This window comes from Leucopleurus acutus, assembly GCF_964270905.1.
Source record: "Leucopleurus acutus genome assembly, chromosome: 5".
In the NCBI taxonomy this organism is placed as follows: Eukaryota; Metazoa; Chordata; class Mammalia; order Artiodactyla; family Delphinidae; genus Leucopleurus; species Leucopleurus acutus.
In genome coordinates, this window is record NC_139147.1 from 53,908,094 (window position 1) to 53,920,956 (window position 12,863).

A 12,863-nucleotide genomic window follows, 5' to 3' on the forward strand; every position below is an offset into this window, starting at 1 on the left:
TAAATTTAATGTAATTATTTAAATGATTGGTTTTAAATCTACTAACATCTCCAATTTGGGGTTATTATTTAAAAGTTTTACACATCCTAATGACTGTCGTAGAGTTTACAATATTCACATTTAATTAATCATGCACTATAAGGAACTTATAACATTGTAATTTAAATTCCTTTCCTATCCTTTGTGCTATTATTGTCATGCATTTTACTTTATATATACCATAAACATGTAATACTTTGATATAATGTTTGCTTTTCATAGCTATCTTTACAGAAATTCAAAATAAGAAAACTAAATTTTAAATTTTCCATCATGAATGCCATTTCCAGCACTCTTTCTTTGTGTAGATCCTAGTTATTGTCTGGTATCTTAGTCCTTATTTTTGAAGAACTTCCTTTAAGGAATAAATAATAGGTATGCTCGTAAGGAATTCTCTCAGTTCTTGTTTTTTTTCTGCAAGTATTTATTTCTCCTTCAATTCTACAAAATATTTTCTTTGAGTATGAAACCTGGGCTGACAGGTTTTGTTGTTGTTGTTCCAGCACTTTAAGATGTTACTCCCTTGTCTCTAGATTTCATAGTTCATGGATGAGAAGTCTGTTCCAATCCTTATTTTTGTTTCTTTGTATACAATGTGCACTTTTTATCTGGCAGCCTTCAAGATTTTCTCTTTATCTTCAGGTTCCAGAAGTTTGAACAGTTATGTTTCTAGGTGTGGTTGGAAGTATGGTGTTCTCTGAGCTTCATAGATCTATAGTTCTTATAATTTACTGCTTTTGAAAAATTCTTGGTCATTATCTATTCAAACATTTCTTCTGCTCAGTCTCTCTTCTCTATGATTCCAATTCCATTTATTTTATACCATTTACTATTGTCCCTTAGCTCTTAGAAGAACCATTATGGTTTTTTGTTTCATGCTTGTCAGTTTGGAAAACTTCCCTTGACCTATCTCCAACTTTACTGTTTCTTTTTTTTTTTTTTTTTACTGTATTGATTGTACTGATAAATTCATCAAAGGCATTCATCTCTTCGATAACCATGCTTTTAATTTCTTCCATTTCCATTTGGTTCTTTATCATAGTTTCCATCTCTCAGCTGAGATTCCATATCTATTCATGCATATTGTCCACTTTTTCCTCCAGAATCTTTGTCACATTATTCAGCTATTTTAAATCTAAAATATGAATCATATTTGATCTGGTTCTGTTGATTGTTTTGTCTCTTGACAGTGTATTGTTGCTTTTTTTCCCCTTGCTTCTTTGTATGCCCTGCATTTTAGCTGAAAGCTGAATATCTTGTGTGGAAGAGTAGAGATGACTGTAAATAGTATTTATGCCTGGAAATAGGCATGCCTTTTCTCTTTGGATTATAAGAGTTTGTGTCAGTCTAGTCAGGAATTGAGCTGAATCTTTTTTTTGTTTGTTTTGTTATTTTGGCTTCTATGGTTACCCTCAGGGCACCACAAAATTCTGTGGCTTTAACTTGTACTTAGAGTGAGGAATACTTTTTCAGAAGATTTTTTCTCAAGGGCTGCTCGCCTCTCAGTTTTAGGTTTTTCCTTTGTGCCTGAGAAAAGATCTCTCTCTTCACTTTGCCCTTCTCCCAGCATTATACATATGACAACTGCTATGGGTCACTTGCCAGCCTGATAAAGAAGAATGGAAGAGGGGGAACAGGGAATCATTTTCTGTTGTTCTGGTTCAACCTCAATCTGAGGAAGGCACTGTGTGTCCAGATCTTGGATATGAGGCCTTTTTTGTGGTCATACTCCTCCCCCAAAGGTAGAGCTCTAAGTGGTCTAGGCTCAGGGTGTTTTTCTGTCCCTCCCCTAAGGGCAGATGGTGTTTTGTTATTTCCTTCACCTAATTGCAATGCATGTTCACTTCTGGCCTGAGGGTGACAATATCTGCTGTCCTTCCCACATCAGCTTAAGCTTTTACCCCATAAAGAAGGTAAGAGAGAAGGTTCTAGGTGAGGCTTTACACCTTTTCCACAAGAGCTGTTGTTCTCCTCTCTCATACCTTCAGCAAAATAGAGGCTTTCTCAGGTCTCCAACCCAGCCCCTAATCTCTCTTATAAGTACATACATGGTCTGTGGAGAAGATCGTGTACATATGGGCAATTTCTCCTTGTGACTGCAGCTCCCAAGAGATTCTATACACTCATGCCGGTCCACAGTCTGAAGTAACTCGTCAGAAATTTTAGCTGAACTCTCATGAACAGCTTGCATGGGGTTTAGCATTTACCCCAGGAAAGAAATTGCTCATATTTTGCTTCTCCTTCCAGAAGAATGTTTTTCTTTAGATTTTGAGTTAGTTGACTGCTCTACAACCTCAGCTCTCTGATAAATTCAAGGACAACTATTAATTTGCAGATTATCTCTCTTTTTCATTGTAAGCGTAGTAATGATGCTCTTTCCAGCTTTCTACATCCTAAGTAAAAGCCAGATGATCACTTTCTCTCTTTTATTTTAACCACTGAAATACACAGTTCCTTTGTATATTGAGGAAATATACTCATTCCTGCCCATTTTTATAGCACTAGCTTTTTCAAAATTTATGCATTACTACAAGAATTAGTCTAATAATGACAAAATTATGTGTGGGGAATAATCTAACACTTATTGAAATGTTGAGCCCATACCTGTGGATTTACTCTATGAAAATACTTCAGTCCGCTGGCATGTACGGCTTCTATTATGGTCATATACAAACAGATGGCACAGAAGTGTCAGTTCTCACATCATAAACTCATGGAGTGACAGACAAGTTAATGAAACACATGTCCTTTTTTCTGATATTAATTGCACCACCATATGATAAAATACTTTAAAATTAAGCTTTATAAGATTCTATTTGCCATGACAAATTATTTACTTGGAAGAAAGTTGTCTTTCAATGAAGTTCATCAAATTAACTAGAAGTAAAGAAATTAAATTAGCAAGTACTCTTAAGTTAATATCAGTTTATGTCCTAAATAGTAAATAAGTAACTCATATTTGGCCTAAGTAGTAGCTCATGGGATTTAACCTATAAAGATTAGGTGCATTTAGTCTGAATAAATAAGCTTGGAAAAAAATTCTTCTTGAAAATCTTGGAAAATAGAGGGTTTTGGGGGAAATTTGTTAAGCACAGGTCAATTTCCTACCAGATAAGAAGGCATGTTTATAATTAATCTGATGGTGATAAAAAGGCTTTTAATTAGATTTCCAATGCAAAATGGGAAAGGATAGGTTTGGAGTCAAACACAGAAGAGTTGAGCCATCTGCTGTCAACCAGCTCTTGCCAACATCTGATTTGCAAGTTAAATTATTCCAGCTGATGACATATGACATTTCTTTCTTCTTTTTAATATCTTACTCAAAATGAGTTTGCTGCTCTGCCACTTGATTAAATATTAAATGCTCTCAAATGCTGAGGTTGGACTTTCAGAAGTCATAGCCGTTGCCATAATGTTCCTCAGTAAACAAATCTAACTAAAGAAACATAGATCTGAGTTGCTGGCTCATGTATTATTGTTCTGTGACATGATTTGGAGTTAGAGAAATTTGACCTCTGAGATATTCACATTTGGAATTTACAAACTCAAAAGTTTCTTCACAGTTTTAGGGTAATGAGGCAGAGGAAACAAGAGTCACCTCTCTAGGTTTTGATCCATATTTGAGCAAAAAGGGAAAATGGTTTAAAGAAGTCAAAAACCTATCTGAACTTATTGCTTCATCTCTAGCATGATGAGTTTATCACCCGGCAAAAGAGTTCAGACTTATACTGCAGAAGCTCTCAAAAATTTAAACCATAAAAACACTGCAAAACAATGTGTTCTTATTCCCTATGGCCTAAAGCTGAAAAATTCTGTTTCCCTCAAGGTTTTAGGCTTATTAATAGCTACAGTTTTGCCTTCAGAATTATTGATCCAAACTGCCTTGAATTAAGGGCACAGCTTTTTCCAAACTTTTCAATCACTTAGCCTCCACAGAAATCTCCATAAACAATTTTATCATAACCTAACTAAATCAACCTATGTATGCCAATAACTATAATGCAAAGTGTGTGTGTGTGTGTGTGTGTATTTGACAAGATACCGATTTATATCTCATAAAGATAAAACCATGGATAGAAATTGGTTTTGTGGTAAAGAAGGTGAATATTCATTTCCTGAAGGAAAGCCCAAACCATTGGCATATGAGTTCCTGACAGAAAATGAGCACCCTCAGCCAGTCACGACACAGATTTCTCTACCGGTGAGCCACGTGTTCACCTGTAAGGCAAGGACTTGAGGCGATTATATTGGAAGTGATGGAGTCTATGGATCACAGTTTTCGTCCCAGTTGCTTGTGCCCCCTATGCATTCATAAATTTTTAATCTAACTTACAGCTACCAATGGCAGTTTTCTTTAGAAAAGGCTTAGTCTCCTGGCATCCTTGCAACATTTCTTTTCAGATTCTGTGCGTTCTGTCATTACAAAATCAAATTTTAACACCTTTTTCTTAATATATTCATCTGATATAAAGCAAAGACTTTATAGCTTCCCTAAAACGAGGCAACATATCTTAAAATTTCCATTACTGTTTGATCACAAGAGGATGTAAAAGTTATGTAATCAGCAAATCAGTAACAACTTAGGTGGATGAATAAACACAAGCAAAATAAAACGCTAGTGGAACATGAATGGTCATTGTGGGTTTTCCTGAGGAGCCAAAGATGGTGCTTAGCAACTGGGATTTTAGAGAAAATGAATGGCAAGACCACTAACAAATGTGAACATGAGCTGGTTTAGAGTGCCTTGGTCCCGGAGGCCCCTGCCCGTGTTGAGAATCAACCCTTCCATTGCTGGATTGTGGCAAGAGGCAGAAGTGCCTTAAGCAATAAGGGGTAGGAGGAAACTTGAGAGACTCAGGAAAGTTGCTATATATAGCAGGTCCATCCAAAATCATTTTATATTTTAATAAAAGATATGGCTATATGTTGTACAATGCTGAATGTTAGTCCTGGTCTATAGATTTGCTTCCAACATTCTCAACAGTGGATTTTTCTAACTCTTATGGTTTCAGAAAATGAACCCTCAGAGTTCTAAAGGATATGCTAAATCCTGAAGTTAACTCTAGCATGTCTCTTCATACCACCAACTTCGATAAAGCACAGAAAAACTGTGTACTTATTCAAGGAGGAATGAATGTAGGCTGTGTTTGTGTACGTGCATACACTGGTACTGGCAGGTAAAATTTGAGCACCTAATAGTTCCAAGTGCTTAAATATGTAATTCAAATACTTCAGCATTACCTTGAACACAACTATTGTCACATTAATAGTAAAGCCTTATTTCCTGTATTTAACTCCCACCTTTACTCACAGGTATTCCGGATGCCTATCAGATGCTCTCTAGCGTTCTGAGAGTTCCTGAAGAGTGTCTGTCATGTGCTCATGAAGCAGGGGCCACATAACACCTGTCATGCTCTCACTGTCTTTCACTCTCCTACCTTTTTATTGCTCTCTGTACATAAGATTTCTCGAATGCATATTGGATGCTGCTGTTGTTGTTTTGACGACACTGCTTTATAAATCGTACGGTTTCTGCTGCTGCCTGACCAGGACTTTCGGTGCCAAATCCTCTCTGTGATGAAGAAGAAATGCTCCATTCCTCAACAATATGCAGCACCCTGTCACCACGGCCACAAGGTACCACTACTTTTGCCCTGTCTCAGAAAGTCGGTCTACTTTTGCTTTAACCACTACCTGGTAACTATTTCTCTCAAACTCAAAGCAATTCTGGAAGACAGTGAACTGAATGGCCCACAACAGGATGTGACTCAGGGTGGACCATGAGTGTCCACCCTCCTGCACATCATGACTTACCTCAACAAGGCCAATTCGAATCCTTCTCAGGGATGGATAAGGCTGCTGAAGAAGAGATGGTTTTCTCTCCTTCTGTGAGATCGTATTATTTGAGGACCAACTAATTCTGCAGTTTCCAGGAGCCACTGACACCACATGGAGACAGCCTGAGAATAAAGCCAAGAAGAGGCAAGCAGAGCATGATTTAGAGCTGTGCCCTATACCAGGGCAGCCACCGGCCACATGTGGCTTTACACTTGAAGTCATTAAAATTAAGTTAACACATTCATTTCCTCAGTTGCTATTAGCCACACTTCAAGTGCTTAATAGTCACAAAGGCTATCATATTGGACAGTTTAGATATAAAACATTTCTGTAAACACAGAGCATTTTACTAAACAGCATAATCTAGAGGAAGAAATAGAGCCCTAATTTCATCCTTTAGATATCTGCATCCCACCTTGCCCTAAGCTGGATCCACCTTAAATTCCATTTTGGTTTAAGCTAAAATAATGAAAGCTGTTTAAGTTATATTTCTGGCCTTTGAAAAATGTATGAGAAGAAACTAACCCTCAAGCCTATTCCCCAGAGACAGTCAGGAAACACACAACAGCCTTCTCACATTTTCCCAATTTCTTCCCATGACCTTTCCTGACAAGACTGAACTTCACTCTCTCCTTCGGAAAACACACACACACACACACAAACACACACACACACACACACACACACACACACACACACACACACACGCAGGCACGCACACACGCGCACACACACATATCCCATTAAAAGAGACCTGGGGGCAGAGGTTTGGTAGGTGTTACCACAAAGCCAGCTTTTACTTCCAAAGAGAAACAAAGCCAGACATTAGTTAGAGTGATAACAGATTTTATTCAGTAAACACTGACAGTAGGGGAAAGAGCTGAGCTCCATTCTGATTTGCACAGTGGTGACTGGGATTTTAAAGGCAGAATGATGGTGTAGAAAAGGGAAGCGAGCAGGGACTCAAAATTACCAAGGGCTGATCGGTGTAAACATGATTAGGCCAGCCAGCTGACTCTGCTACGTGGCAATTATTAAAGTTAGGATCCTATCTTCCCAGAGTGTAGGAGATAGAGCCCCTGGCCTTCCTGATTATTACATTTCAAAGGAATGTGTTTCAGGTCCTTGAGAAAGACACTTCTGAGTTATGGAAGATACATCTACATCTTAAAGGTTCAGAGGAAGGATTCACAATTGCAAGACTTTCTTAGTAGATGCTCTAAGAAGAGAACTGGTGTTGGCTAGAACAAACAGTAAATTCTTCTGACATCCCTGAGCTTTTCAAAACAAGAACTCCAAAGGGGGCTCATTGTCCCAGGGACACGAGGTCTTAGGCTGCTAGAAGCCATGTTAAAGTTTGGCCAAGTCTCCGAGGGCCGGGGTTTGAATGGTGTTTTCGAGCCGAGAGTTCTTTGCAATTCTCACTACCTAGATTTTTCCAGAATGCACAGACAAACATAAATTATGTAATTTAATCCATAAAATAATCATCTGATGTAAATATCATTATCCCCATTTTACAGATAAGGGAATCAAAGTTCAGAGGACTTAAATCACTTGCCCAGGTCACATACTAAAACGTTAAAAAGCATACTGAAACCCAGATTTCTCTGACTAAAGACTGTTTTTCTTCACATCATCCACAACTCTGTCTCCCTACTGGTCTCCCTAATTTTTCATACACGTTTCGGTAACAGTTTTTACAGAAATGCCCTTGCCTTTAAATGACAAAGCCCATAAGATATCAATAGGGAAAAATATATCACAAAATGCCAGGAACTTGTGATTAACAAGAAGCAGGTGTACAAACAGAAAGTGTACAACTCACATCCATTGTCATCTCGGCAAATGGCATAGTCCTAAAGTTGCTGAAGGGGGAAATTTGATTATCTTTTCTTCCCCTGAAGACTGATAAATCGAATTCAGCCTGCTATTGTTCCAGATACAGCCTGAATCTTCCATAGGATTTTAATCAGCAGCAGAATTATGTAGCATATGGGAGCTATTTGGCTGAAAGGAGACTCCAACTGTTACTGGTACATCCTCCCAACATGAAAGGAAAATAATAATATGGAATAATCGGACTTTCTTATCTATGCAACAGCTTCCCTCTGAGAAACTCCATGGTTTACTGTACTCCATCTTCCCAACATGCTGTTTGGTGGGTCAGAGAACTACTTGACTATAATCCTGGATGCTTACTGGCTGATTCCACCAACATGTTCATCTCTTCCATAGCTCTCTCTCTATCTCCATCTATAAATCTTATTTCCTCTCACCTTTCAATCTCTTCTGTTCTCTAATGATTAACTCTCACCCATTCCTCCCCATCTACACTACCCCACCCTTCATTCCTCTTTCTTGCTACTAATTTCTTCCTTTTCCACCCTTATTCTGTAAAAAGCCTAAATGGGAGCACAGGATTCATACGTGATCAAGTCTATAGTTCAATTACATCATCCTATTATACTACAATGATGGTCAAATGTAGAGGTCACTTCACTTATTCACTCCCTTAGCCACCAAAACTTTATTGAATGTGTTTGTTTCAAGATTCAAAGGTAACACATGGTCCTTCCCTTCAAACATGGAAGACAAACAAATGACAATGACAGGCAATGACAATACAACGTGAAGTGTCATCATTTTATTGAGCCCACTAATGTATAGGAAAAACAAAGAAGGTTAGCAGCATGGTCTCTATGGTTGCTGGCACTGGTCCCTAGAGCTTTTATTTTTGTTTTTGTTCTGTTTTTTAACATCTTTATTGGAGTATAATTGCTTTACAATGGTGTGTTAGTTTCTGCTTTATAACAAACTGAATCAGTTATACACATACATATGTTCCCATATCTCTTCCCTCTGGCATCTCCCTCCCTCCCTCCCTATGCCACCCCTCTAGGTGGTCACAAAGCACCGAGCTGATCTCCCTGTGCTATGCGGCTGCTTCCCACTACCTATCTATTTTATGTTTGGTAGTGTATATATGTTAGATCTGGTTCCAGAGCCTGGTTCCAGGCTCAGAAACCAAATATCAGGCTTCTTTTTAACCTCCCTCTCCCCTTTCTTGACCTTTCTTGACATGCTTCAACCTCTACTCACTCAGAAAGGTTATGAAAGATATTATCAGGGATTGTTTAACGCTCTTACACACACCTGAGAATGGCATTGACCAAGCTCACCTGTTAATTCAGCATTTTAAGTAACCCAGGAGTCAAATCTAAAGCTCTTGGCATATATATTTTCCTACAGCAGGAAATGCAAAGAATGAGCCACTGGTGCTATTGGGAAGCAAAACAAGATTTTGAAATAAAGTGTCAAGACCCTCTTGACATCCCTGTACTTGTCCAAAATGTGAATTCCATAGTGGGGAGCTAGTAAATGTCATTTTTAAGCCCTCAGATACAAGACAGACTTTATCAGATGGCAGAGAGAAGAATGGTTGAAAAAGAATTGGCCAAGAATGACACACTCTTTCAGTCCTGGACCATGTCAGAAGATGTGATTTCCTTCTTCTGTCCCTAGACCTAGTTACCCAACAAAAACTCAGCTTCTAGGAGTGATGGGAGGTGCTTTCTTTACTAAGGTATTGCCATCAAAGTTCTCAAGCCATGAAAAGGAATGCCTAAAGTAATGGGTGCTTGCAAAAGAAAACCTATACTGATTTTGTACAAGGGTGGGAATTCAGTAAAAGAGAATTTTTCCTTCAGAAGGAATAATGAAAAACAAACAAAAACTCTTCCATTACCATCAAACCCTAGGAAGAATCAGGCAACAGAACAATTCAGGGTGTCTCAGATAAGAACTGAAAATGATTCTAATCCCTTGGAACACTGAGAAGAGTGGTAATGTTGAAGTTTTACACTGAGTGTAAAAATTAAGTAGTAAATGGGCTCAGGATAAGACTGTAATATACCATTAACTTTTTAAAAGTATATTGAAGATAACTTTTTTTCTCTTCTTCTTTGTTCCTAGGACAAAATAGATGCTAAATAAATGTTTGTTGCATCCATGAACGAATGAACCAATGAATAGACATTTTCGAATGCTCTAAAACAGTATTAAAAATTACTTGCTTAAAGAATTATAAAAGTAAAAAGACAATTATATTCAAAAGCCATATAGAAGGAACTAATGAAAAAACTGTGCACAGAAAGTCCCAAATCCAAATAATAACCTCCCAGCAAGTTCATTAATCTTGATTTGCACTGATAACACTGTTATTGCAAAATTGATACATATTAGGATAACCGGCTAACTGCTTCAACAAATACCCCAAACAACTTCACTGTCTTCACACAATGGAATTTTCTTTCTGGTTTACATAAGAGTCCAATGGCAAGAGTGGGATTTGGGGGCAAGAAGCTCTGCACCATGAAGTTATTCAAAGACCCTACTCTTTTATTGGTTCTTCCATCCCCTATCACCTCCAAGTTCTCCACTGGATTGCCTACATTCAGTCAACAGATGATGGAAGAGAGCAAGCATGTAGTGTGGAAGGTCTTGTGGTCCAGGCATGGAGATGGGCACTCTGGCCACACTCTGCTGGCCAGAACTCAGTATTTGACTTTAAGTTAGAAGGGTTGAAAAGTTTCATTATGATAAATAAATAATAGGCATTGTCAGGTTTTAAGCAAAAAAATGACATGATGAAAGTGGAGAATTATACTGGCCATGCTGACTAGAAGAACCTAGTGAGGGGATAAACCAGAGACAGAGGGACCTGTTACGAAGCTATTGCAATAACATGGGCAGGGAACGATGAGGCCCAGACCAAGACAGTAGAGAAAGAATGACAAGAAAATAATCAATATGAGGATATACTGACTGATTTGCTGAGTGAGCAGAAAAAAACAAATGATAGTCTTGGGCTTTATATATTTATAGGTATATATAATCACATTTGGGTGGTCTTTTGGTTAACTGATGCATGCTATGTTGGTTTGTTCACTTTTTCCCACAGGAATTAGGAAAATAAAAATTTAGATGTGAAGAAAAGTGAATAGAATGCAGTGTCTGTGGGAAGTCAGGGAAAGCTAACATGGAATCAAGGAAAACAAACAAATGAAGGGAATGTTTTGGGATTCTGAGGGTTTTGAAGTCAATGTATGACAGCAAATTAAGTGTCGAAAGAGCAAAAATTACGTCCAAAACATTTCCCCATATTTGTTACGTTGCTATTTCCCACAACGGTCAAACATTCAGTTGCAAATAAAATACTTGAATAATTTCATTTTTGGATGTGGCAACTGGTTTACAGTGTGCATTTTTGAGGATTCTGTAAAGATGCTATTTTTAGTGCTTAGAAGTGGAAATCTGTACCTGGGGAGGCTAACTGGTAACCAAGTAATCTGACAAATGATCTAGTGCAAATCAGCTTTAATCACATTGTTGGCATGCATCATAGGAATTAAGTAATGCTCAATAAGTTTAAAATATACCATGTAAGATCCATTACTTAGACAAAGAAGGGTGCCATTAATCCCTGGAAAAACAAATATCTACTTTTCTAAAGACTTCCTGCAGCCTTTCTGCAGTTTGTGAGAGATACGGACACAGCAGCTGCGCTGGGCACACAGCAATTCCGTTAGTGGTAATAACAGCCAGAGTGAGGAACTGAATGTGAACTAGCATTTCAGTCTCCTCACACAGGTCAGCCCCTCTTCTTGAATCACACCTAAGCCTGATTACCAGAGAATTCCAGAATGTTCTCCCTGTAGTGAACCAGTCAAGGTAAAAGGAAAGAGACTTTTCTTGGGGCCTTCTACACATCTAATTTTTTTTTATAGGAAGAAACAAATCCACACATAAACCTCAGTTGTTCAATGCAAAATTTGTAGAGATACTTTCAAGCATCTGTGTTGTCTCCAGGCAACAGGAACATTTTAAATAAAATTTTCATTAATTTCTCAACAGTTACGCAGTAATCTACATGTGCAAGTACTCTATCAAAATGAATTCCTTTTACCATACATATTCATAAAGTAGAACTTGAAATGTTTAAGCACACACATTTACTATACTCCCAATCACAGTAATAGGTTTGGAGAGCAAAACGGAACAGAACAGCCCCTAAACAAGAATATGTAATTTCTACCAAATAACACAGCACCAAACAGTATGTAAGCTACTATGAACCAAGCACTCTCCACTTAATCTTTCCACATCCAAGTGAGGTACTAACATTGTTCTCACTTGAGGAAACTGAGGCACAAGGTGGGAAAGTAACTTACTGTAGACACACAGTTTGGAAGTGGCAGAAAACATGTAGGGCTGGACCGAATGCAGGGTCTACCCTCTTAACCACTTGACTGTATTGAAGCAAGAGCACAGAGTGTTTTACCAACAGAAGTGACACTGGTGGTTTGTGGGGTTGGTGGCAGGGTGTGACAGAAAGAAGAGCACAAGAGATGAAGCAGAAGTGATAAACAGAGATCATGCCATGAAGAAACTTGGGTTAATAGAAATTATAAAGCTACTGCTAGTGATACCAATAAAAATGGTGATAGTCATAAAGTTCTGAATTTATATGATATGTGCAAAAGGGTAATAAATAAATCAGAGTTGGAGCCTCGGCCAACTGCATCTATTTTCTGTCTTTTGAAAAATAAATACTGCTCAAGAGCCCTCCTTTGACAGAGACTGGTAAATAAGAAAGGTTTGTTTAGTTGTAATTAACATTGGTCATCCTTCCTGAATTGTTGCTTAGGTGCCAAAGAATTCTGTCTACACTGTTTTCAGAAGTTTCTGCCAAGTATCATACTCACATCACTGACTGCAGTTTCCTCGGTAAAACTCTCTGCTACATTCTCAAGATTTACCGAGGTACGGCCTGTTCTACATCAGCACATGTTTCTATAAGACCAATTAGCTCATATTTTTTCTTGATAAACAAAAACACATCTCATAATCTTAAATATACAGTCAAAAAATTTGGCACTATTGCTCACAGACCCGTAATCACTCATGCACATTACAACTTGTAA

At 38.0% G+C, this 12,863-nt stretch overlaps 1 protein-coding gene across 1 annotated transcript in view; it reads right to left on the reverse strand.

Annotated features, from left to right (window-relative positions):
* Positions 1-12,863, reverse strand: part of LOC309961738 (uncharacterized protein) — a gene marked incomplete at its 3' end in the record, with an annotated part of 368,845 nt that overhangs the window by 168,046 nt on the left and 187,936 nt on the right. The window contains exon 3 of the mRNA XM_082839243.1: positions 5,854-5,999. Within this exon, the coding sequence (XP_082695369.1) occupies positions 5,854-5,999 (146 nt within the window). The remainder of the gene's footprint in view (positions 1-5,853; positions 6,000-12,863) is intronic.